Source organism: Macrotis lagotis, chromosome 2 (genome assembly GCF_037893015.1).
Source record: "Macrotis lagotis isolate mMagLag1 chromosome 2, bilby.v1.9.chrom.fasta, whole genome shotgun sequence".
Classification (NCBI taxonomy): Eukaryota; Metazoa; Chordata; class Mammalia; order Peramelemorphia; family Peramelidae; genus Macrotis; species Macrotis lagotis.
The window spans coordinates 137,600,670-137,626,951 of record NC_133659.1 but is presented as its reverse complement, the minus strand read 5'-3'; the positions used below and the strand labels follow the sequence as shown (position 1 = coordinate 137,626,951).

Sequence of the window (26,282 nt, the reverse complement as noted above, 5' to 3'; positions counted from 1 at the left end):
AACAACATCAAAAAACAGAAAAAATAGAAGCAAATGTAAAATACCTCATCAACAAAAACACTGACCTCGAGAATAGATTGAGGAGGGGTAACCTGAAAATTATAGGACTTCCTGAAAACATTGAAGAGAAAAAAAAAGCCTGGACTTAATATTACAGGATCTAGTGATGGAAAACTGCCCTGATATCATGGAATCGGAGGGCAAAGTAGTTACTGAAAGAGTACATCGATCCCCACCAGAAAAAGATCCTAAAATGAAAACACCAAGGAATGTTGTGGCCAAACTTCAGAATTATCAGATAAAAGAGATTCCTGCAAGCAGCCAGAAAGAAACAATTTAAATATCAAGGAGCCACAGTAAGGATCACGCAGGACCTGGCTGCATCAACTTTAAGGGATCGAAGGGCCTGGAATGAGATATTTCGAAGAGCACGGGAGCTTGGAAGGCAGCCAAGAATCTACTTCTCTGCAAAGCTGAGCCTTCTCTTCCAGGGAAAAAGATGGACACTTAACGAAATGGAAGAATTCCAAAAATTCCTGATGAAAAGACCAGAGCTAAACAGAAAATTTGGACATCAAACAGGAGGTTCAAGAGACACATGAAAAGGCAAAAAAAAGGGGGGGGGTGGTAAAAGGAAAAAAAATGCAATCCAGTAAGTTGAAACTGGCTATATCCCAGCATGGGGGTAAAAAAAAAAGATTCTCATAAACCTTGAGAAATGTAACTCTAACAGAGAGAATACACCTAGCTGGAAATGATGGGCATTCATGACCTATCTATGAGACTACTATCTAATGGGATGTAACTGGCTTTAACCCCACTTGAGAGAAAGACTCTAATAACTCTCAGGAATTTTGACTCTATTCGATAGAATATACAGAACTAGAAGGGACAGACACTCAGAATTTTCTATGACTTAGAAGGATCTAAAAAAAAAACACTACCGCCCTACAAAGGGGGACAGGAAAGAGACGGGAGGAGGGAGGGGATTGAATGGGGTAAATATCATTACACTAAGAGGTACAAAAAAACCTATGGTAATAGTGGGGAAGAAGGGAGCAGAGGAGAAACACCTGAATCTTCTCATCAGACTTGGCTTAAAGTCAACCTACACATACTCAGTTAACTTATAAAACATCTAACCTTTCAAATATTAAAAGGGGAAAAGGGGAGGGGGGATAGAGAAAGGGAAGGGGAGTGGGGGAAATAAGGGGAAATAACAAAAGGAAGGGAGGGGAAAAGGGAAAAAGGGAAAGAGGAAAGAAAGGGGAGGGTGTGATATAGGAGGGCAAACACACTGAAGGGGGGTGGTTTTCAGAAACAAAAGACTGGGGAATATGGATAAAAGCGGGGGGGGGGGGGGGGAGGGGGAAAAATACAAACAGAGGGAAGATAGCACAGAGGGCAATAAAGAATTAGTAATCATAACCTTGAATGTGAATGGGGATGAACTCTCCCTTAAAACGTAAGCAAATAACAGACTGGATTAAAAACCAGAATCCTACAATATGCTGCTTATAGGAAACTCATTTGAGGCAGAAAGATACATATAGAGTAAAGGTAAAAGGTTGGAGCAAAATATATTTTGCTTCAGCTAAAGTAAAAAAAGCAGGGGTAGCAATCCTTATCTCAGACAAAGCAGCAGCAAAAATAGATAGTGTTAAAAGAGATAAGGAAGGAAACTTTATCCTCCTAAAAGGTACCATAGACAATAAAGTCATTTCAATATTGAAAATATATGCACCCAGTGAGACAGCACCCAAATTCTTAGAGGAGAAGCTGAAAGAATTACAGGAAGACATAGACACCAAAACTCTACTAGTGGAAGAACTCAACCTCCTGCTATCAGATCTAGATAAATCGAATCATAAAACAAACAAGAAAGAAATTAGGGAGGTAAATAGATTGTTAGAAAAATTAGATATGGTAGACTTATGGAGGAAACTGAATGGGGATAGAAAGGAATATACCTTTTTCTCTACAATACATGGAACTTATACAAAAATTGACCATGTACTAGGACATAAAAACCTAATGATCAACTGCAGAAAGGCAGAAATAGTGAATACATCTTTCTCAGATCACAATGCAATAAAAGTCATATGCAATACTGTGCCAAGGAGATATAGACCCAGAACAAATTGGAAACTGAATAACCTCATTTTAAAAAATGAGTGGACCAAAAAACAATTATAGAAAGAATTAACCATTTTATCCTAGATAATGATAATAATGAAACAACATACCAAAACCTATGGGATTCATTCAAAGCAACTCTCAGGGGATCTATTATAGCTCTACATGCTTATATGAATAAATTGGAGAAAGAGGAAATCAATGAACTAAACATGAAACTAAAAAAATTAGAGAAAAGAACAAATCAAAAATCCCCAATTAAGTACCAAATTAGAAATTCTAAAAATTAAAGGAGAAATTAATAGAATTGAAAGCAAAAATACTATTGAATTAATAAATAAAACCAAAAGTTGGTATTATGAAAAAAACCAATAAAATTGATAAACCTCTGGTCAATTTGATTAAAAAAAAGAAAGAAGAAAACCAAATTGCTGGTATCATAAATGAAAAAGGTGAACTCACCACCAATGAGGAGGAAATTAAAGTAATAACTCAAAATTATTTTGCCCAACTCTATGCCAATAAAATTGATAATCTAAGTGAAATGGATGAATATTTACAAAAATATAAGTTGCCCAGGTTAAATGAAGAAGAGATTAAATACCTAAACAACCCTATCTCAGAAAAAGAAATTCAACAAGCCATTACTGAACTCCCTAAAAAAAAATCTCCAGGGCCTGATGGATTCACAAGTGAATTCTACCAAACATTTAAGGAATAATTGGTTCCAATTCTATATAAACTCTTTGGAAAAATAGGGAAAGATGGAACTCTGCCTAACTCTTTCTATGCAACCAATATGGTACTGTTACCGAAACCAGGAAGAATTAAAACAGAGAAAGAAAATTATAGACCTATCTCCCTGATGAATATAGATGCAAAAATCCTAAATAAAATCTTAGCAAAACGATTACAACAAGTCATTACTAGGATAATACATTATGATCGAGTAGGATTTATTCCAGGAATGCAGGGTTGGTTCAATATTAGGAAAACTGTTAGTATACTCAATTATATCAACAAATCTATCAGAAATCATATGATCATATCAATAGATGCTGAAAAAGCTTTTGACAAAATACAGCATCCATTTCTATTAAAAACATTAGAGAGTGTAGGAATAAATGGACTGTTCCTTAAAATAATTAGCAGTATCTACCTGAAACCATCAACAAGCATTATATTCAATGGGGAGAGGCTAGAGGCATTCCCAATAAGATCAGGGGTGAAACAGGGATGCCCATTATCACCACTACTATTCAATATTGTATTAGAAATGTTAGTATCAGCAATTAGAGAAGAAAAAGAAATTAAAGGAATTAGAATTTGGAAGGAAGAGACAAAACTCTCACTCTTTGCAGATGACATGATGATCTACCTAGAGAATCCCAAGAAATCATCTAAAAAACTACTGAAAACAATTAGCAATTTTAGCAAAGTTGCAGGTTATAAAATAAACCCTCATAAATCCTCAACTTTTCTATATATGTCTAGCAAGAAACAGCAGGAAGAGCTAGAAAGAGAAATCCCATTCAAAGTAACCTCAGACAATATAAAATATTCGGGAGTCTATTTGCCAAGACAGACTCAGAATCTTTTTGAAAACAATTATAAAACACTTCTCACACAAATTAAATTACATTTAAATAACTTGGCAAATATCAACTGTTCATGGATAGGTAGAGCAAATATAATAAAAATGACAATTCTACCAAAACTAAACTATCTGTTTAGTGCCCTACCAATCAAAATTCCAAAAAATTACTTTAACGAGTTAGAAGAAATTGTAAGTAAATTCATATGGAGAAATAAAAAGTCAAGAATTGCCAGCAGCTTAATGAAAAAAAAGTGCAAAAGAACGTGGCTTAGCCCTACCCGATCTAAAATTATACTATAAAGCATCATTCATCAAAACTGTTTGGTATTGGCTAAGAAATAGAGTGGTGGACTAGTGAAATAGACTAGGTGTGAAAGCAGGAGATGATTATAGTAATCTGCTGATTGATAAACCCAAAGAGTCTGGCCATTGGGATAAAAACTCCCTCTTTGATAAAAATTGCTGGGAAAATTGGAAGTTAGTATAGAAGAAACTTAGATTAGACCAACACCTCACACCCTTTACCAAGATAAGATCCAAAGGGTTACAGGACATAGACATAAAAAAACGATACTATAAGCAAATTAGAAGATCAAGGACTAGTCTACCTGTCAGATCTATGGAAAGGGGAGCATTTTATGACTAAGGAAGAGTTGGAGAACATCACCAAAAACCAATTAGATGATTTTGATTACATTAAATTAAAATCTTTTGCACAGATAAAACCAATGTAACCAAGATCAAAAGAAATGTAGTAAATCGGGAAACAATCTTTACAACTAATGATTCTGACAAAGAACTCGTTTCTAACATATACAGAGAACTGAGTCATATTTTTAAAACAAAAAGTCATTCCCCAACTGAAAAAATGGTCAAAGGATATGCAAAGGCAATTTACAAATGAGGAGATCAAAGTAATCTATAGCCATATGAAAAAATGCTCTAAATAATTATTAGAGAAATGCAAATTAAAGCTTCTCCGAGGTACCACCTCACACCTCTCAGATTGGCCAGTATGACCAGGAAGGATAATGATCATTGTTGGAAGGGATGTGGGAAATCTGGGACACTATTACACTGTTGGTGGAGCTGTGAACTCATCCAACCCTTCTGGAGAGCTATTTGGAACTATGCCCAAAGGGCAACAAAAATGTGCATACCCTTTGACCCAGCAATACCACTACTGGGTCTATACCCTGAAGAGATGAGTAAAAAGGGTAAAAACATTACTTGTACAAAAGTATTTATAGCAGCCCTGTTTGTGGTGGCAAAGAATTGGAAATCCAGTAAATGTCCTTCAATTGGGGAATGGTTTAGCAAACTGTGGTATATGTATGTCATGGAACACTATTGTTCTATTAGAAACCAGGAGGGACGGGATTTCAGGGAAACCTGGAGGGATTTGCATGAACTGATGCTGAGTGAGATGAGCAGAACCAGAAAAACACTGTACGCCCTAATAGCTACATGGGAGTGATGTTCAACCTTGAAGGACTTGCTCATTCCATCAGTGCAACAATCGGGAACAATTTTGGGCTGTCTGCTAAGGAGAGTACCATCTGTATCCAGATAAGGAGCTGTGGAGTTTGAACAAAGTGCAAGGACAATTCCCTTTAATTTAGAAAAAAAACAGATAGCTTATTGTCTGATCTTGTTACCTCTTAGACTTCTCTTCTCTTTAAGGATATGATTTCTCTCTCATCACACCCAATTTGGATCAAGGTACAACATGGAAACAAAGTAAAGACAGACAGAGTGCTTTCTGGGGGGGGGGGGGGTGGAGCAAGGTTGGGGGAAAAATGTAAAACTCAATATCGTTAATGAAAATAAATTTAAATTTAAAAAAAAAAGAACAGTAAAAAAAAGAAGTGATACCAAAATAATTCCATTTCTTTTTTTTTTAAAGGATTACTGAACTAGGAACTGGAGTATAGTTTAAGAAATTTCAGGAAAACTTTTGATAAGATATATCATGCAATTCTTGTGGAGTAGATGGAGACATATATATTACATGATAATACAATTACATGAATTCAGAATAGGTTGCATGACTTCTTTGACAAATTCATCATTTCCAACCTTATTTACAGCCTTTATAGCTTGGCAGGACCTGTCAAAACTTGTACCTTACAAGCAAAGTCTTTGAGAATCCAGAGTCTACACAAAGTCATAATGGAACATGAAACAGGATCTGAGTGGAGGGTGTACCTTTAATGGCATTTAATGGTACAGCCCTAGCCATCCAGGTGGCTATCTCTCTTCCAAGAATTTGTAAGCATGGAGAGGGTAACAATTGTGAGAGGAAGGTGAAAGTTGATTTATCATACCCTGAGTAATAAAGCCAATGACCGAAGTTAATTTTTAATTTAGAAGGCCCAAGCATATTCCCTGTAGGCAGCTGTCAGATGTGCTTCCTTGATCTGCTCATCATCTCTTTTCCCTACTGGAATCAATACTTTGAACAAATATTTAAAAGAAAATACCCAAAATTAATGTAATCTATTGTTTAGTCAGCAGGAAAAGAGGAACTTAAAGAGTCCATATCACACAAGTAGATCAACATAATATGACCTTGAATATAGTGCATTGAAAAGGTACAGTTGAGAGTTATAGAAAACTCAGAATCAGATGATACATCTCATATATATATGTATGTATATATATATATATATATCATTTCTATACCATAAAAGCCAAGCCTCAACTACCACAAACCTTTATAACACAAAATAGTGAAATTCTTACATGTTTTAACAAAATGGGTACAAATGTATCATCTACACTAATCACACAAGAAAACTCCATGTACTACAAAATATACATATAAACACACTGAAAATAAAATTGAATATGAATATGAATAATTTGTTAGGTACAAAATATTTATATGTATAACTAATAAAAACTATGCCTTCTTTACTTTCTTTTAATTTAGAAAGGGAGAAAAGAAACTATATGCCTGAGCTTCTCATCTCAAAGAGGTTCACTGAAGGTTGAATAACTCTCCTTTTTGCTTAAAGCAAATTTCCCTGTTGCAAACAGCCATGCTCCCCACCCCATTTATATTGTATAACAAATATTTTATGTAGAAAGAAATCAAGTCTGGATTCACAAAACATGCTTTGTCAAAGTCAATGGAGGTAAAGTTATATATCATTTACTACTGTTCATAGATTTGGAACAGGAAGACAGATGCCTCCTAGTCCAAGCTCCCTATTTCATAAAAATGAGAAACTAAGACTGAGAAAAAAAAGGAATGCTTTTGAGATCACAAGTAGTGAGCAAGAGTTAGAACTGAAATCCAGGATCTCTTGACTCCAAATCCAACACTTTTCCCATTATGTCTTGCTTATGCCTTCCCTGGATACTTCATGTTTTTCAGTATTATTTTCATGACAAAGTGTAAACTTCCTTTGTAAGCCCTTATAGCACCTAATCGGGGCTGGGTTTACAGCAACTATCCTATATAGAGGAAAGAATACTAGATTCAAGCACATGGATTTGAATCTTGGCTCCTAAGCTCATAATTAGTGGGACCCTTGACAAATCATATTGTTTCTCTGGGCTGTAATTTCCTTCTCCATCTGCTAAAAGAAAGGAAAGCTGGACCACAAGCTCTCCAAATATTGACCTCTAAATATTCCAGGAGTCACTCTTTTAATTAAAAAAAAAAAGTCTGTCATTCAGTTCAAGAAAACATGAAGCAATAAAAATGCTCTGGGGCAGCTAGGTGGCGCAGTAGATAGAGAACTGGCCTTGGAGTGTGGAGAACCTGAGTTAAAATTAGAAGTCAGACAATAATAGCCTGGCTGTGTGAACTTGGGCAAGTCACTTAGCCCCATTGCCTTAAATAAATACAATTTTAAAAGAAGAAATTAAAATGCTCAGTGAGCTCAAATGGTCAAAAAGTGAAATACTGGATGACATCTGGCACTATGAAAGGCACGGAAGGTTGAACCACAAAGAAACTGCAAGTAGTAACTGCTTGTACATATCTAGCTTTATTATTTTTGAAATCTCTCATTTTGGGGAAGGTAAATTTTACTTAATCATCTGAGAGTAAAACTGCTGATAGGAAGAGAGTTCCAAGTTAGTGGGTTTCTTCTGTCCTTTCACAAACAGACTCACCACCCAGGTATGAAAAAAATAAATTTCCCTCTATTTATGGAAGGCTCATCTGGTCATTTAAAAAATAAAAAAAAATGTGTTTGTTAAAAGTCTCAGTATGTCTTTGATCCTCTCTTACTTCTGCTTCTGTGCCTTTTGGTGTTTCCCTTTTCCTCTACATTATTATCATGCCATCTGATGGCTATGGAAAAATTCCCCTATGTTCTACAAACTTTTCCTGCTCTCTTCTAGAATATTTCATCCACCAAGATGAACTCTAATTCCTCCTTTCTAAAATATACCTTAGCTGAACCTCAGTTCTCCTTTAAGCAAGACTAGCAAGTTGATCTGGAGTAAACCATACTATATGGATAGCTAGTAGAGAGCTTCCTTAGTTTTCTCAGGACCCTGCTGGGGAATAATTCTGTAGAAAGAAGTCCTCCTTTTTCCTAAATTATTAGCACACATTTACTCCTCTACATAAGGTCAATCTTGAGCAGGGAAAGGGAACTTATGTTGTCCAGTTCAGTGTAAATTAGAAACATAAACCTTTCTTTTCCCTCTTCCTTTTCAGACTCTTAAATTCCTACCAGAGAGAATCAGTCCCTAGTCTTTCCTGCTTCTTCCACAGTTTCCAATCTGGATCCTGTGACTTGGATTGCCCTTTAACAACAATAAACAACTCCTAACTCACTGTCCCATCACAAGTAAGAATTGTAATTGTAGATAACCCAAACACACAGATCTATGATGCTTGTAGTATAAAATTCATTAAAAATGTATAATCAAAGACATGCATGAATAGGAAAAAAAAGATGAGAATGACAAGTCAGTACATTAACAAGTATTATGTATTTACCATGTGTCAGGTGCTCTGCTGAATATGAATACTAGGGTGCAATGAAAGACAAAAACTGTCCCTTTCTTCAAAGAGATCACAGTTTAATGAGACAACAATAACAAGGAACATGCAAGACATACTGAGTAAATTAAGCAATCTCATAGAAGGTAATAAAAAAGAGGCCCAGAGTCTCCAAACACTTGATACTAATAAATAATTTCTTACTTCATGTCCACAAAATTTAAAATACAACACTCTTAAAAGTGTCAGTATATTCAAAACTAAGAGGAAGAAATTCCATACTTACCAAAAATAAGTATTCCCTCCTTCCTTTGTGGAAAGAACTAAAATCCTGCATTCAGCAAACAAATAAATAAATAAAAGCAAGTACACAGCTGTGCTTTGTCTGGATTCATACCAAGATATTTGTTCCAACTCATGAGTTGTCTCTAAACTAGAAAAAATTTTTGGCTGAATACATTAATACTTATTTTGAAATAAGTCTTCTAACACTGACTTTTTCTTTTTACAATTTTCTTTTTATTATGAACCTGACAAACTTCAATGAACAACTTTTCCATATACAAAGAATAGAAAAAGAGAATTTTATATGGAAGCATCTCTTATATACAGCTTGTTTGAAGTGCATATTAAGTGTTTTAGAAGGACTGACCAGACCTATATGACTTAATTGTAGAAATAATCATTTTCTCTACCCACACTAGGGGTAGCAATGTGATCATATAAAGTCCACATCTGATCACACCTAAAGGTAGCCCATTTATAAGCTATCTTTTGGCAAGGGACAGTTCATACAGGCTTATAGCTACACTGAATTTAATTTATCCACCCTCTGTTCTAGACCCAAGCACAAAAAAAACAAGAACATACACAGACTGGACAAAACAGTACAAAGACAAGGAGGTCTTAATAAAGATTCTTAAATGTTAATCATCATACCAACTGAAAACGAACTACAGTAAATGCTATCCCAGAAGCACATGAGAACTTAATCTGTGAGCTATGAGTTCACAGTTTTGGTGCATTGCTGCTGGGTTTTTTTGTTTGTTTGTTTGTCTTTAGAGACTCTGTCTTCACTCATCAAAAAAAAAATGTGTCTCCCCAGTACTGTTCAAGATGATTGATGATTTTATACCTGAAAGAAGTCATTTGGCAGGGGGAAAGACAGAGGGGAGAAATAACAAGAACCACCCTACAGATAAACAAGCCCATTTCTATCCTACCAAACTTAAAGACAAAAAAGAAAGCCCTCCACAGCATTAACACATTGATGGTGGGATGTTAATAAACTATATTTGGTTTTTATTAAAGAAAACAAATTTATTCACATCATAAGAAGAAACAATTTCATGGAGTTTTTTATATTTATACCAAATCTATAGGGGGGGCTAACTCAAACAATTATTTGTGGCTGGAACCATAAGAACCATAAGTTTAGATTATATGTTTTCAATGATTCAGTTAATAAGCATCTGTGGAGTAATCTCAGGATACACAGTAGGTCCTCTGACTCCAATTATAATGGACTTTATATTACACAATGCTCTAAATTTAAATGCTAAATCCACCTCTCTAAACATGTTTCCTCATCTGTAATATTTGGATAATACTTAGGACTATATAACTCATGTTACTGTAATGAGGACCAACTAAATAATAAATATATGGAAGTCCTAACTAAATTGTTTGGATTCCCAGAATTTAGTTAGCACTGTGGCAAAAAGTAGATGTTTAATAAATATTTGTTGCATATGAATATCAATATTCTTTATGGCTTTAAATCACTGAATACTAAAGAGCCACAGGGTGGTGTGAATACGGATGCATTTGGGTACTACTTTAAGCTTTACCAAATACTTTAAACAGATCATCTCATTTGAGCTTCACAACTTTGTGAGGTAGCTGGTAGTATTCTAACCATTTTGCAGCTGAAGAAAAGAAAGCACAAAGCAATTAAGGACTTATGTTGTTGAGGAAGAAATCTGACTGAGTCCAGTGCTCTCTCTCACTCTCTACTATCAAATGATAAATGCACATAACAGCAATATGAGAGAAATGCTACCAGAAAAGAAAGAGGCAAGTTACATAGGAAAAAATATAAGAGTTAGTGAACAGCCAACTGGTTCAAATTGTATTCATGCAAAGTCAAGATACCTAAAAGGAGGGATGGATCCCTATGGAAGATTTACATGAGTGCAGAGATTGGTTGAGCTGTGATCTACATTGTTGGAGGTAGACAGGTTGAGGAGACCATAGATCTGTAATTAATGCATGCTACCATCATCTTGGTAAAATACAGTCCTTGATGGAAGAACTAGGCAAACAAAGTCTCATTTTTTATATTTCTACTCCCTAGCACAATACTTGGCAAACACTGGGTACTTAAATAAATGCCTGTTATTGATAATTAGATTGATAAATCTAATAAAACACACTTACTATTTTTTCACAGATGATGTCATTATTCTTAAGAGAAGCTAAGTGATTTGACAAAGTTCACACAGGTACAATAATTTGTAATTTTCATTAATAGCTCGATTCTGATTTATGCCAAGTAATCCCATGAAGCAATAGAATTATTCAAATTCATACTATTTGAAATTATATATAAAATATAGCAATTGGTTCAGTCTGAAAATGTGCAAGAAATTGTTCTTAAATATGTTTTTAAAATCTATTTATTAATATAAGAGCAAGTAATAAAAATATATTCCATGTTTGCTTTGACAACACATAAATTAAGAAAAATATGTCTGGTTCAAGTTTATTTTAATCAAAGTAATAGAGTATTTACAGGAAAGCAAATTAAAATATTACAAATTTTTAAAAATTAATGAATGCCATATCTAAAAGCCTACAGTAATTATATGATGAGAATATTATTATTGTTTAAAATATTTTAATAGTATTAACTCTCTTTCTCCAAATCGTCACATATATGCTGCTTCCTGAAGAAAGCTGTATCCTCATCTTGATGAATTTGCATGCTCCCATTCTCACACAATGAGCCAAGTGTAGTTTGGTGAACTGGGGCACTATCTAACATCAGTAAAGTTTTAAAACACAAAACTGTTTTCCTTACAATATTTTTCAACTGCTGAGTTTAAAAAAAAAAAAGGCAATTTTCAAAAGTAGGTTGAGTCACCCATGCTTATTTGACTGTCAAAGAAATGGAAGAAGTTAATGCTTGTAGCTTCTCCAAGGGCAAAAATGTAGAGACTAATAAGCTTGCACAAGTTTTAATTTTAAAATTCCCTTATGTATTACCTTCCAAATAATGGTTTACTTTAAATCCAGGGGGAAGGCATCCTTTTCCCAGACTAAGCCTATTTCATTCACATTAAAATTTTGTCAGTAGTTTGAATAACTTCTTCAAAAAAGAGGATATTTAGCTTCCATATCCTTATAATCTTTTGTAATTGTAACATTATAAAAGTAAACTCAATTTTTAAAGTGTTCAAACCAACTAACAACCTGCATTCACTTCATTTCTAATTTTTAAAACTGCCTTAAACAAACATGAAGCTTTTGTTTGAAGGGCTACTCTGCCAAGAACACGTTTTTGATTGTAATTTTTTTCAATCCATATGACTAAAAGTCTCTCTTTTTCTATAATTGCAACATCTTTGTTCATTTGCAAACCACCCACACACACACAAACACACACACAAACAAAACCGATGCTACTCTGCTTTTTTTCCTTATAGTTTTCCTGAGTCTTGATAATATTCTGTACTTTTGATTCAGGCCTTTCATAATCTCATCCTACTTTATAGGAGTTACTATGACCATATGTCATACAATTACAACAAATTTTTGTTTTAATGTAATAACAAGATTCTTTTTGGCATGGTCTATGTTTCTATTTGCTGTGTTCTTTCTGTTTTCTATTTTGTTAAGGGATTTAAATAAAATACACCTGTACAATATGTAGAAGTACATCATATCCACAAAACAAAAAGAATGATGAAATAAAGGAAGGTTAAAATCCTTGACTAGAGTGCATGCTGCCACATTAAGTGAATGTGTGACTCACATTAATCCAACTTGGTTATCATTTAAAATTTATGTTTCCCATAATTCAAACTAACACTAATTGTAATGTAGCTATAACAGCATACTAAGACAAGAAACCAAATCATCTAACTCCAAATATAGTATTTTTTCAAACTATGATAACTTTTCAGGATCTTGAAGTGTTTGGGATTTGAAGATGCCGATTCTAAACTAAGCTCTATCATTTATATGCTACATGACTTTGGGCAAATCATTTCCCCCTCTTCTTGGGCATTGATTTCATTCATTAAATTAAGGGAGTGAATCAGATGGGTATTAAAGTCATTTCCAGTTCTAGCCTTATGTGATCCCATTATCATTTTGAAAGGCAATTTTGTTTATACAGAGCAGTATATATAAAAGTATAGGAAAAATCACTAAACCTGTTCTGAATCCTGAAAATGTCTCTATTGATTAGATCCACAATTATAAATTGGTTTATCATATGCTTCTTTGTCCTAAAGGGCAGAAAAAGAATTTTATTTAATCGAAAGTTCTAGTTATTGGGCAGCTTGAGAGTGTTGGGCCTGAGGTCTGAAAGTCTTATCTTCCTAAACTCAATCTGGCCTTACTCGCTGTGCTGAGCCTTGGCAAGTCACCTAACCCTGTTTGCCTCAGTTTCTTCATATGTCTAATGAGCTGAAGAAGGAAATGGTAAAGAATTGCAGTACCAACAAGATTAAAGTGGCAGACACTCAGGAAAAAAGAAGAAGAAAAATGACTAAACAGAAAAGGTTGCGTTCCATTTAGTTGACATTTTATTATATTAGTAATGTCTGGTCACAAAAAAAACCCACATTTGAAAATAGATACAAAAACCTATTTGAAAGAACAAAAGAGATATCTGCCATTTGATGTAAATCTTATTAATATTAGACTTGACTATTATCTCAGCATCTGAAATAAACATAGATAATATTCCCTAGAAAATTCTGCTCTTTAGAAGTCATACTGGTTGTGATTATTTTGTTCCAAGCATTCTATTTTTATTTATTTTTTTATTTTTATTATTTTTGCAAGGCAATGAGGTTAAGTGGCGTGCCCAAGGCCACACAGCTAGGTAATTATTAAGTGTCTGAGGCCGGATTTGAACTCAGGTACTCCTGACTCCAGGGCTGGTGCTCTAGCCACTGCACCACCTAGCCACCCCTGTTCCAAGTATTCTAAACTGATTTCATAATAATTTCTGTAAGATTTTCCAATGTACAGTAAACAATCATCTATTAAGAACTTACAATGTCCCAAGTATTCTGCCAAATATTGAAAAGACAAAGGCTAAAATCAATCCCTGGTCCCATGGAGCTCAAAGTCTAAGGAGGGTTTTCCTTCATTCTCAAAGAAGACTATGACATCAGAGAGGTGATGCCTTGACAAGCACATGAGTTGGACTTGAGTGAAGAGGCTGTGCTAAATCACCAGCCTCACTTTCTCCTCCAGAGCCATCTGGGTCCAGTGACCAGTTACAAATCAGGATGACTGGAGCTTGGCAATCAGGGTTAAATGACTTGCCCAAAATCACACAGCTGTAAGTGTCAAGTGTCTGAGGCCAGATCTTCAGGGTCAGTGCTTTATCCACTACACCACCTAGCTGTCCCCTAAGGAGGGAGAGAACATGTAACAACTATGTGCAGAGATAATATATACAGGACAAATTAAAAATAGTCTCAGAGGGAAGGCACAAACATTTAAAATAAAGGCTTCTTATAAGTAGAGTAATGAATCTCATTTATTTCATAGAGTTCAGATCATGGAATTTTTAAGTTGATAGGATCCTGAAATTAAGAAGCCACCTTGTTCAACTCATACCCCAAAATAAATTCCTATTAAAATATACCCTATACATATGTGGTCATTCAAACTGCTTGAAGCTTTCCAATAATGGAAAAATTATCATCTTCAGAAACAATCCATTCCACTCCTGGAAAATGTAACTGTGAAAAACTTTTCCCTGACATTATGTCTAAATTTCAGCCCTTACAACTTGTATGTGTATATCCCCCAAGGATCAAACAGAATATGTCTAATTCTTCTTCTATATAACATCTTTTTCAAATACTTGAAGACAGCTATCATGCTACCTCTGAGTCCTCCCCTTCCCTAACTCAATCAATGTTCCCATTTCCTTTCATCTGTCCTTAAGTAGCCATGTACTCAAGGTCCGAATGTTATCTCCTTGGTTTAAAACTCTTCAGTTTATCAAAGCCCACCCAGACTCCAAATATGTCCTCATTAGGCCAGACTTTAGAGGGACTATAACATCTCCTTTTTCCTGGAAGCAAAATCTATCTTCCTAAAGCCAAAGATCTCAAGAGGCTTTTTCAGTTGTCACATGTCAGAGATGACTCATGTTGAGCTTCAAAATCTCCAGATCTTTTTCAAACTGTCATCTGACCATGCCTTCTTTTCTGCTTTTAGGAAACTGATTTTTTTCTAAGACTTCACATTTTGAATTTCCTTTTATTGGCTTCAATTCAGAACTCTTAACTTATTAAGATCATTTTACATTCTAATTTTGTCACTATGTGTTAACTATTCTGTCTATGTTTTCCTCAAATCTAGTAAGCACGCAACCTATGGCTTTATCACTACTAAAAAAGTTGAAACAGCATAGGGGCAGGTATAGATCTCTAGGATGCTACTGGAGACATCCCGTTAAGTTCACATTGGATCACTGTAACTACTTTGAGTCCAGTCTTTCAACCAGTTCTGAATTTATCAAATATCTAATCCATATCATTCCATCTGATTTATAAGAACTGCATGAAATAATCTATCAAAAGCTTTGATAAAATCTAGATTAAACTATACCTAGAACAATCCTGATATACCAATTTAGTAATTTTGCTGGGGAAAAAACCTTAACTCAAGCATAGCTAAAGCTATAATAAAGATACAAATTATGAAGATATAGACATCATGTTGATCTACTTGTTGACCCATTTTATAACTTTCCCAGTAATCAAAGTCAAGCTCACAAATCAATAATTTGACAATTCTTCTTTTTCTGAAAATAGGGACAAATGTCCTTCTTCAGTCTTGTGGCACCTTTGTGATTTTCCACGATCTTTCAAATATGTAGTGTAGTACTATAAACTGTGACTTAACAATCACATTTGCTAATTCTTTCAATATGGAAAGATGTATGTATATAGTTCATCAGATCAGGTGACCTGAATTCATCAAAGGCAAAAAGGTACTACCCTCAATATTCCCTTATTTACTTTTGCAAACTATTCCCTATAAGCCATTTTTGTTCTTTAATTTCCAGTGCAAAAGCTGGGTTGGGGGGGGGATGGAAAAAGGAAGAAGAATTATCTGTCCCTTAAAATACGCGCGCGCGCGCGCGTGTGTGTGTGTGTGTGTGTGTGTGTGTGTGTGTATGTAGTGAGGTATTTCATAATTTCATATGTGTGTGTAGTAAGGTCTTTCGTATTAGGTGGCTGAGCAGATAGAGCACGACCTTGGAGTCAAGAGGACAGGATTTTGAATCCAGCCTCAGACACTTGACTTTTACTAGTTATGTGACTTGGGGCAAGTCACTTAACCTTGATTGCCTCACATCCAGGGACATCTCCAGTTCTCCTAATTCATTTGTGGCCCCTGGACCCAGGAGACTCTGGAGAAGACAGTGATTACACACACACACACACACACACACACACACACACACACAATACCTTTACGGGTCCTTTAGCAAAATTGAGACTTTTCAGGTTAACAGAAATTCTCAAAAATTAACTATGCTTTAACTGTCATTATTTAACACTGCAGAATGGCAGAGAATCAAAAACAATTTTTTCCAAGGGGGGGGGGTCTTCATTTTTTACATGTGTCTTTCTTACTATTACTTCTACTCCCAGCTAATTTTATTTAGGAAATAATATTCCATTTGCTTAATTACAACTTTTTGAGGTTCTCATTTTTTGAAACAACTTGATCAATGACTTAATGAGATAGTTATATTTATTCTTCAGCAACAAAAGCTAGAACAGCTAATGTGTGTCACATTATCAGTCCTTACACGTATCATGCAAAGAATCAGGGTGGCTTCCAAAGTTATTTATCAGCTTCCATACCTGAAAAAAGTGATGATAGTCGCCCTACAAGTAGTTCTAGTTACGATCAGAACTCATAACAGTTTAAGAATATAATCACAGGCTTACAAGTCATCCCTGTGAAAACACATAGAAACATGATCTCCTGGGTGCCTCCTGGAAATAGGCAATAAACCAGAACAGGAGTGTGGAAGAACCAGAGAAGGGAACAAACAATTATGAAATGCCTATAAGTGCCAGATGCTCTGATAAGTACTTTGCAAATATTAACTGATTTGATCCTCAAAACTACCTTGGAAGGTGGGTATAATTATCCTCACTTTACAGTTGAGGAAACTGAGGCATAAAGAGGTCAAAGGATTTGCCCACAAAGGTATAACTCATATTTGAAGCTAAATACAAATTCAGATAATCTAGACTCCACAGCTTCAGACAAGATGCCAGGGACTCCAAATCACCATGATCTGCCAAATGACCCTTCCTAAATATTTCTCTCTCTATTCAAACTTGTTTCTCATCAGCAATGTGGTGAAATCCAAACTTGGATCTCAAAGTTAAATGCATTTAAGTGAGGGGAGGCTGTGCAAAACCAACCAGCCTCATTCTCTCCTTCAGAGTCATCTGAGTCCAGTGGCAAAATATAGATCAGGAAACCTGGAAATGGTCTGATGCACTGAAAGACCTTGACCTTTTTAAGCTAAGGCCTTTCCAAGGTCTCATTTTGAGGCCGTGTTTGTCCATTTTGAAGACGACTACAACATCAGGGAGGTGATGCCATGAGAAGGAGACCAATAGGATTTGAGTGAGGGAGGGCTGTGCTAAGTCAACAGCCTCACTTTCTCCTCCAGTCTCATCTGGGTCCAGGGGCCAGATAGGAATCAGGAGAACTGGAGATGGCCCTGGATGTGAGGCAATCAAGGTTCAGTGACTTGCCCCAAGTCACATAAGTAGTAAGATTCAAGTGTTTGATGCTGGATTTGAACTCCTGTCCTCTTGATTCCAAGGTCATGCTCTATCCACTCAACCACCTAACTGCTCATTCAGTGACTAAAGCTAAGTTAGAAATGAAGGCAAAAAAATGTCCTAGTGAAAAAAAAAATCAATCAAGGAGAGGAAAAAACCCTCGGGGTTTCTCATAAGAACAGGAAACAATTGCAATTTATTCTTACTTTGAACCTTCAAAGGAGGCTTGGGCTGGGGGCTACTGTTCGCCAGGCTCTAGAGTCAGAGTGATTTGATTTTAAAACATGGCCAAGTAGTTCCATTTGAATTCCACTGAGCTTTTATCAAAGCTTGGTTTGATAAAGTGCTGTAGTTCAAGACAGCATAAATGAAACTCCAAGAGGCAAAAAAGAGGTATTTTGTCCCAGTTAAAAAAAAAAAGACAATCAAAGAGAAGAGAAAAAAAAAATCTAGCACACAAACCTCAAGATATTTTGCAATGATCAAAATGTATATTCCTTTAGGCACCCACCCATAAGAGTATGATTCCCTAGATGGAGGGAGAGAGAGGGAGAGAGGGAGAGAGGGAGAGAGGGAGGGAGGGAGGGAGGGAGAGAGAGAGAGAGAGAGAGAGAGAGAGAGAGAGAGAGAATGAGAAAATAGGAAAGACAGAAGGAAGCAAGCAAGTAAAGGCATTCATTGCTCAACTGAAACTGGGCAATTGGGTTTCTGGTGGGCGAGCAACTACTACTCACCAATTGTTGTTTGTCCTTTGTTCTCAAAAAGGACCAAAATTATACCAGTGGAGTAATGTCTTGACTTGCAAGTGTAGTGAATTTAAGTGAGGAAAGGCTGTGCAAAATTGCCAGTTCCAGTGTCTCCTTCAGTCATCTGGGTCCAGTGGCAAGATTATAGATCAAGATGGCTATGGTCCCAGATGCTTTAAGAGACTGGACCTTTTTGAACTAAGGGCCTTTCTCTAATCTCAGATTGTCTGAGGCAATATCCATTCAGTGATTAAAGGCTAGAATTAGGGAAAAGATGGCTTGGTGTGACTTTCCAAAATAATCAAACAGAAAAGACACTCAGTTTCTGACCAGAATAGAAACAACTGCTATTTACAAATACTTACTAGCTGTGTGACTCTGGATAAGTCACTTATCCCTGTCTGCCTAATTTTTCTCATTTATGAAATAACTTGGAGAATGGCAAATCACACAATACCTGCCAAGAAAATCCCTAATAGGGTCATTAAATGTATAATTGACATCATCTGATCGCTTCCCAGTTTTCAAGGGAGGATCTACTATCCCCCTGAGGTAATACATTCCATTTTGGACAGTTCTATTCACCAATTTGTCCTTACTTCAATACTAAATATCTTTAAAACTTCTACCTACTGCTCCTACTTCACGTTCTCTGGTGCCAAACAAAACAAGTTCAGTCCATATTGCACATGATGGCAGTTTAAAATTTGAAGACAAACAGAAAGTTCTAAATAATTCTCTACTCCAAACTAAGTAGTCCCAATCCTTTCAATCAATCTTTTAAAATCATATTGTTCAGGTTCCTCATCATCTTTGTCACTCCAGCTTGTCTTCATCTTTGCTAAAATCAAATTATATGTGGTTTGATGCCAGCAGAGTAGAACAACTTCTACTTTCCTCATTATTTTCCAAATATCTTCTCTCAATTCAGGCCTACGATGACATTTCCTATCAAGATGAGTATGCCAGTTCAAACACACACACACACACACACACACACACACACACACACGCGCGAGTGCGCGCGTGCTACATAATGCTTTTCCCTTTTAGGCTACTTCATATAAAGTTTACAGAAACTCTATAATTAAGTTTTAAAATTATAGCTGAGAGAAAAGTGATGGTCTAAGGTGAGAGTCCAGTAACCATGTAGAATGTGAATATACTTTGTTTTCACAATTCGTGGACAATAACATTTCTTGAACCTGACATATACATAGTACTAAAAATGACATCATGAAAAAGTACAAGTGAAAGCTCAAGAGAGCAACTAAGATAACATATGAATTAAGCATATTTGAATTAAAACAAATGTATATTTTATAGGAAATACATTTTCATGGCAATTCTATATTTCAATGATTTCTACAATTTATGATATCAAAATCACACAAGAACTAAGATATAATTCTGCTTAACAACACACTCATTAATATTATCAATCAAGTATAAAAGAGAGAGCAAAATGCTTATCTATGGTGTTTTCTAGCTTGATGCATGATATTTCTCAAAGAATCCAAAATGGAAGATAGAATTCTCATAGAAGGTGAGTTCCTCTATGTTTCTGTTTGCAGATGACAGTACCTTGACTATATTGTAAAATGTTGAGTCTATTACTAGAAATCTCTAATTACCCAAAATCTTTTGGTCTAAATTATCCACATAGGAAAAACTAAGTGAATTTAAAATGCCTATTTTCAGACTATCATAAAGTCAGATAGAAAATCCAAAGACCTTGTCCCACCAGAATAGTTATGAGAGACACAGTAGTAGATGGACAATGAACTGGCTACAGAAGCATTCACAACTGAACTCTCTTCTTTCTTTCCAGTTTTCTCATACTTTACTCCCCCTTTTCACATCCACTAACTGTCTAAGCACACTGCCCTTTTGTCACTTGTCACACATGACACACCATCTACTGCCTCCAGGCTTTTTCACTGTTTCCCCTTGCATAGAATGTTCACCCTCCTCACCCTTTCCCCTTAGAATTTTCTAGTGGCTTCCTTCAAGACTCAACAAATTCTGCCTTCTTCAGAAAGCCAGTCTCCTGAAGCTACTTTGCCTTCTCTCAGGAAGTTATCTTCTATCTATTTATATACATGTCTTTCCATTAGAATGTAAGCTCCTAGGGGACAGGAAATGTATTTGCTTTTTCTTTCTATCCCTAGTGCTACTTAGTACATAATAAGTGCTAATAAAATTCTTATTGATGGGCTAGAGATTATCTTTTGTACCATGCTTTTAATTACCCAAATTTGTCTCTGAAACAAAGGTCCATTTTTTAATATCCCTACTTCTAAGGTGATGCCAAACAAAGTGTTGAGTCTTCAAAGACCACCACTTCCCAAAACAATAATTTGACGTTATTTAAGAGTATAATGGAGATGCACAAGAAGGACCCAAGTAGGCTTCAGATTATTACCAACAAAGAACTGCACAAGAGAAGTGCATCAAAGGAAATGATCAAAGAAATGAATATCTGGAAGAGGGTGAGTCCAGACAGGCAATAGGCAGAGCTGCACAGAATGAGAAAGCCTGGATATGTGCTGTTGGAGGAACCATTCACAACTGAGATCAGAATTCCCTCCAAGCATATATCTTCCCCACCCCTCATTTTTAAGAGCTCTCATTTTAGGAGTAGTGACAATTATCAGTAACATTATACCACCTAACCTATTTATCTACCCATCAGACAGTAGCCACGTACTGTTTTAGTCTTGTTTCAATTTTTTAAATTGTAAAATACAACTTACTTGATAAACAGTAAAATTCATAAATTAAATATTATGTGTGTTAACTATAAAGTTTGCAAATGGTAAACTGAACAATTACTAACTTCTAAAAACTAAAAAAGAAAAATTGGGATTTCAAAGTTTCCAGTAATATTTTACATAAATAAGTCCATTAAAAGGAATTTGTTATCAGCTTTGAAGTAATAACATTCATCTCTTTGATATCTCAATGATATCAACTTTAATTCTGAAAGATAAAAGAAAAAATATCATTAACTCGCTTATATAATGCATTGAGATTTTAATACTTTCTTTATAACCACCCTGTTAAGTAGGCAGTTCAAGTGTTATTATCTCTCAATTTCCTTGCTCAAGATCATATACAGTTAGTAAAGTCCAACTCAGTAATCAAAAACCAAGTTTCTTGACTCAGTTCATTACTCTCAGGTACCTCTCCAAATCAACAATAATCATGCAAAATAAAGCAAAGCAATAAGCGTCTTATTTTTAAAATTTCTAAAGCTTAACATTTACATTTCATACACATACTGAATCCTGCTAAGAAGTTGTACCTTTCATTAGGATAAGTCTAAAAGAGAAACAATGTCAATGAATTTCAAGGAAATTATAAAAATTATAAAACTAAACTCCCAAATGATAAAACTATGCTTTACTATTTCTTTTACAACAAATTACTAATTTTAGATCTTGAATGGTTCATCATCCCTCTCTTCTGATTGGTGAGTGCCTGACTCAGATGTTCACCAAGAACTTCCCTTATGCTCATCTACTTCTTGTTTTCTGGACTTTTCTTTCTTACTTCAGGAGTTGTCTTGATTCTGAGCAATGATAATATCCCCAGCTTCATAGAATTATTGAGAGAATAGAATGCTAGCATATGTAAAGTGCTTTTCAAACCTTAAAGCTCATATGCTATTTTTATTAATAGAGATAAATTAGTTACCTTGTTTAACTTATTTTTGAGTCTTATGTTTTCAATAAGGTTGCTAGAATTCCAAACATTATAAATACATAACCATAGAGAAGGAAAGACCCTAGACCAATGTTCAGTGGGACCTAAGCAAGTCATTTAATTTCTCTGCCTCAGGCAAATGATATTAGACTATTAGTTACACAACAACTGCTTATCAGCATAGGTGGAGGGAATTTACCTTAACTAGAGTTCTCAACACCAAATAACATTGTAGCTTTGGGGGTGGAGGAGAGAAGGTAATAAGAGCAAGATCAGGTCACTTATAGTGGAATCCAGCATTTGTAACAAATCCTCTTCAGTTAGGGCTAGAACACATCTTTCTAAATGACATCTACACACGTGTGTGTCTTATTTATTTAGTTTTACTGATGTAGAATGTTGGTTTCATATAAAAAAGTTAAATGTAAAATCATTATCAAGTACTTTGTTTAGGAAATAATTCAAGTGGTATATATTATACTTCAATTTTTAAAAAATGCATAAGAATTAATTCCTTTCTATATTAAATCAAAGTGAATTCAATTCAACTTGTGTAGACAGTACTTGTGTAAGGGGTAAAAAAGGGAACAAGAGTTCGGAAAAAGAATCCCCAAATGCAAGTGTGGAAGCTGTCGCTAATTTTTCAAAAAAAAAAAAATCTTAAAACCTGACACATCATATCTATCTGAGCTTGCTTCCTCATCTGCAAAATGGAGAGACTATAGGTGACAAGGTCTCTTCCTAACAGTCTATGAGTCCATTATTCTAGAAGTGTAAATTGGAAAGCAACAACTGCAGCCCCGGGTTCCACATAATGGCTGGAATACAGTCTTCATTCATCGCTTCTTTCCGTAACTGAGTGACAACCCTGGGGGAGTGTCATCCAAATGACATTTCCCCCCCATCTCTCTTGGTTTCTTGCTAAGACAACTCCTCACACTGTCTTCTCCTTCTCTCTTTGGTATCTCGACAGTATTCAGGAATAAATGATAAAAGAGGGATGAAATCATGGTATATCGATATATTGCTATGTCCCCCTATCACACAGTAATTTTTCATGAAAAGAAATGGCAGTGAGAGAAAGAGACACATTGATGTATTCCTAGTCGGGTGTTTTCCTGTGGAATGCGTGATTTAAAGGATAAAGCAATTGTTCGGAAGAAGGAACACCATCTATCACGCGCACCACAGGACAACAAAAGGAAACGGTTCCGTCCGAGCCGGGGCCGGGGCCGGGCCGGCCAGCACGGCGGGTCCCTGCCCCCCGCAGGTGGACCCCCTTCAGGCGAGCAAACAAAAGGGATGCAGGCTCCGGGGCGGGCGCCCCCCGGGGACAATGAGCGGGCCCTCCCGCGCGCGGCCCCCGCCCTCCGGGCCCCGGGCCCCGGGGCGCGGCACAAAGCCGGGCCAGGCCCCGCTCGGGAACGCGCATCTCCCGGAGGAGGAGGAGGAGCCGGCGGCCGCTCCGGAGGCCCCGCCGGGCCGGGGGCACGGCCGCCTCTGCCGGCCCGAGCGCGCGGCTGCACCCCGGGGGCTCTCCGGGAAAGGGCGGCGGCGGAGCCCGGCGCATCACTTACCCCTCACCCCAGCGGGGGGGACCGGACGGGGAGGCGGGGCGCGTCGCGTCCCGTCAGTCTCTCGCACGCCGTGCCCCCCGCCGCCCCGCCGCCGCCCCGGACTCCCCGTCCCCTTCACCGGGCTCGGCGATAACGTTATTCCACACACGCCCCACACATAGCGGTAACGGCGGAGAGCGGCCGCCCACTGCGCAGGCGCGTCAAGGAGAGGCCGGGGAGGAGGCCCTGCCCCTCCTCCTCGCCCGGCTAGCGCTCACCGCGCAGGCGCCCGCGGCAGACAATGAAAAGGAGTTGCCTTGGAGGGTCGTCGTCCCACCCACACGGTTTCGCAGCAGCCCACTGCGCAAGCGCGCCCCTAGGACCTGCGGGAACAATGAAGAAACTACGGTCACTGGCCCGGACTGCAACCGACGCGGACTGCAGGTCCCAGGGGGCAGTGCGCCGACTCAACAGCGGCCTGTTCGCTCGGCATGCTAGGATTTGTAGTCTCCACCAACCGCACACCTTTAACGGTCGAGATCTCAGTAGTTTCCCCAGCCGAAGCCTCCTTTTGGGAGTAGTGATCGAAGATGGAGCCGTAAAAAAAAAAGGAGTAATGTCCGCCCATCCGCTGAACTAACTTAAGAGAGCATTTTCCCAGCTCTCCTGAACAAAGGCCTTCAGAAGCTTGTTCTTGGGGGTTAGGTGGTCCAGATCGAGAGCCGCAGTCTGAGGAAAAGGAGGGCGGAGCCGCCAAGCTGTTTCTAGGCAACGGGAGCTTGGAGGCCAAACCGTCGCTTCTATGTGCGCGTTGCCTCCTGGGAATTGTAGTGCGTGGGGAGCCGGAAACCGAGAGTTTGTGAGCGGGACGGACTACAACTTCCACTATCCATCATGGGAGCCCGTGGGCGGACAGCGCCCCCGCGAGCCGGGTCCCGCTATGCGTGCGCCCCTCTGACAGCGAGGTCTGGAAGCCAAGCCGGGGGGACCGGCGGCCCCTTGCCCGAGGCCGAGCTGCCGCTGGAGCGTCTCGGCGGGGCCGGGGTGGGGGGACCCGATGGCGAAGCCGCCCCCGGGGGGCCACGGCCCGGAAGAACCCCTGAGGGCCCCGGCCTTGGAAGAGGCTCTCGGGGACTCTGCCCTGGAGGACGCTCTGGGGCACTATCAGCGCAGCATCCGGGGTGAGTGACGCCCGGCAGCCTGGGCCTCCGCGGGCTCTCGGGGCCGCCTGCCTGGCAGAGGTGGCACCAGGCTGCCCGCGAGCTCCTTTCCCCGGGGCAGCTTTCCTCAGCCCCCTCACCGCCGGTATTTCCGGGCCCCGCACCGCCTTGGCGCGGAATTCCGCGACCCCTCGGCGTGGCCCCCCGGTTCTCTGAAGTCCAGCCTGGACGGGCACCGCTGGGCCCCGGTAAATCAGGACCCATCAGCCAAGCAACGCTTTATTCATTTAAACCAGATTCTTTTGGAATAGAGCATTGCCCCAGGTTAGGTACCAAGATAACGACTGGGGCAATTGTAAGGTTTTTGTGGGAAATCGATAACCTTATTTGTTGTTATCATGGTGGGGGGGGCGTTAATCGATGATACTATTTGAAGGGATCTCAAATCGGAAACGGCCAATGTTTGAGCCTGCTGAAATTGCAGGAATTTAAAAATGTGTAATGTTTAGTTAATGAATATCCTCCGGGACCTGTTGGGGGAAATTAGACTTGTTTAATATGAAAGCAAGAAACAGTTGAATAAAAGTAATCTTTTTTATTTACTTTTGATGAAAAGAGCCTAAAGCGTTCTAATTTTCTTTTTTTTTTAAGGTTTTTTTTTTTTTTGCAAGACAAAAGGCCCAAGGCCACACAGCTGGGTAATTATTAAGTGTCTGAGATCGGATTTGAACTCGGGTCACTCCCGGGCCGGCGCTTTATACACACTGCACCACCTAGTCTCCCGGCATTCTAATTTTCTAATTAAATTTTGTCCTTTGAGGGTTTCCTCTCTTTTTATGTTAGAATTCTTTCCTCTCCCACTGATGGGCTTCTTCTGCCAGGTCCCCCTAGGAAATGCTCCAATCAATCAAAGAACAGTTGAAATCAGCTGTTGCCATAGAAGGGTCAGCTCCTCAGTAAACTAAGCACTCCTAACTCCATTGCTCCCATTATGTACCAATAACACATTGAATAATAATTGTTCTGTACTTAGAATTTCTATAATATATTTACCTTCAAAGTCAGTTTTTTCATTATTTTATATTAAGTGTATATAATATTTCTTTTTTGTTAATAGGAAAACTAAAGAGCAAAAAAAGTTCAATGCTTTGAACTCAATTTATCAGTAGATTTAGAAGTGGAACAAAGGGAGATTTATAGGTTTATCAGAGAATTTCATATTTTGTCCCACCTTATTGACTAATTTTATTTTACTTAGAAGCTACCATATTTTTCTTATAAGGGAAGAACATAAAATTACATAAAGTCAGAGCTACCTCTAAGAGAGGAATAAATA

General features: G+C 37.7%; 2 protein-coding genes across 12 annotated transcripts in view; one reads left to right on the top strand and one right to left on the bottom strand.

Moving 5' to 3' along the window:
• Positions 1 to 24,569, bottom strand: part of CEP170 (centrosomal protein 170) — a 181,978-nt gene extending 157,409 nt beyond the window's left edge. For 3 of the 7 annotated variants that reach the window (XM_074222879.1, XM_074222882.1, XM_074222886.1), the window contains exon 1: positions 23,808 to 24,061. The gene's annotated coding sequence lies outside the window, so the exon portion shown is untranslated. Of the gene's footprint in view, positions 1 to 8,988; positions 11,312 to 23,807; positions 24,063 to 24,311 lie in introns of those variants that run through there. The other 4 variants (XM_074222884.1, XM_074222885.1, XM_074222880.1 and 1 more) reach the window with 3 other exon arrangements.
• A 192-nt stretch (positions 24,570 to 24,761) lies between these two features.
• Positions 24,762 to 26,282, top strand: part of SDCCAG8 (SHH signaling and ciliogenesis regulator SDCCAG8) — a 296,601-nt gene continuing 295,080 nt past the window's right edge. For 4 of the 5 annotated variants that reach the window (XM_074222889.1, XM_074222887.1, XM_074222888.1 and 1 more), the window contains exon 1: positions 24,762 to 24,967. In XM_074222889.1, coding sequence (XP_074078990.1) covers positions 24,844 to 24,967 — 124 coding nt within the window. In that variant the 5' untranslated portion in view covers positions 24,762 to 24,843. Of the gene's footprint in view, positions 24,968 to 25,008; positions 25,271 to 26,282 lie in introns of those variants that run through there. The other variant, XM_074222891.1, reaches the window with a different exon arrangement.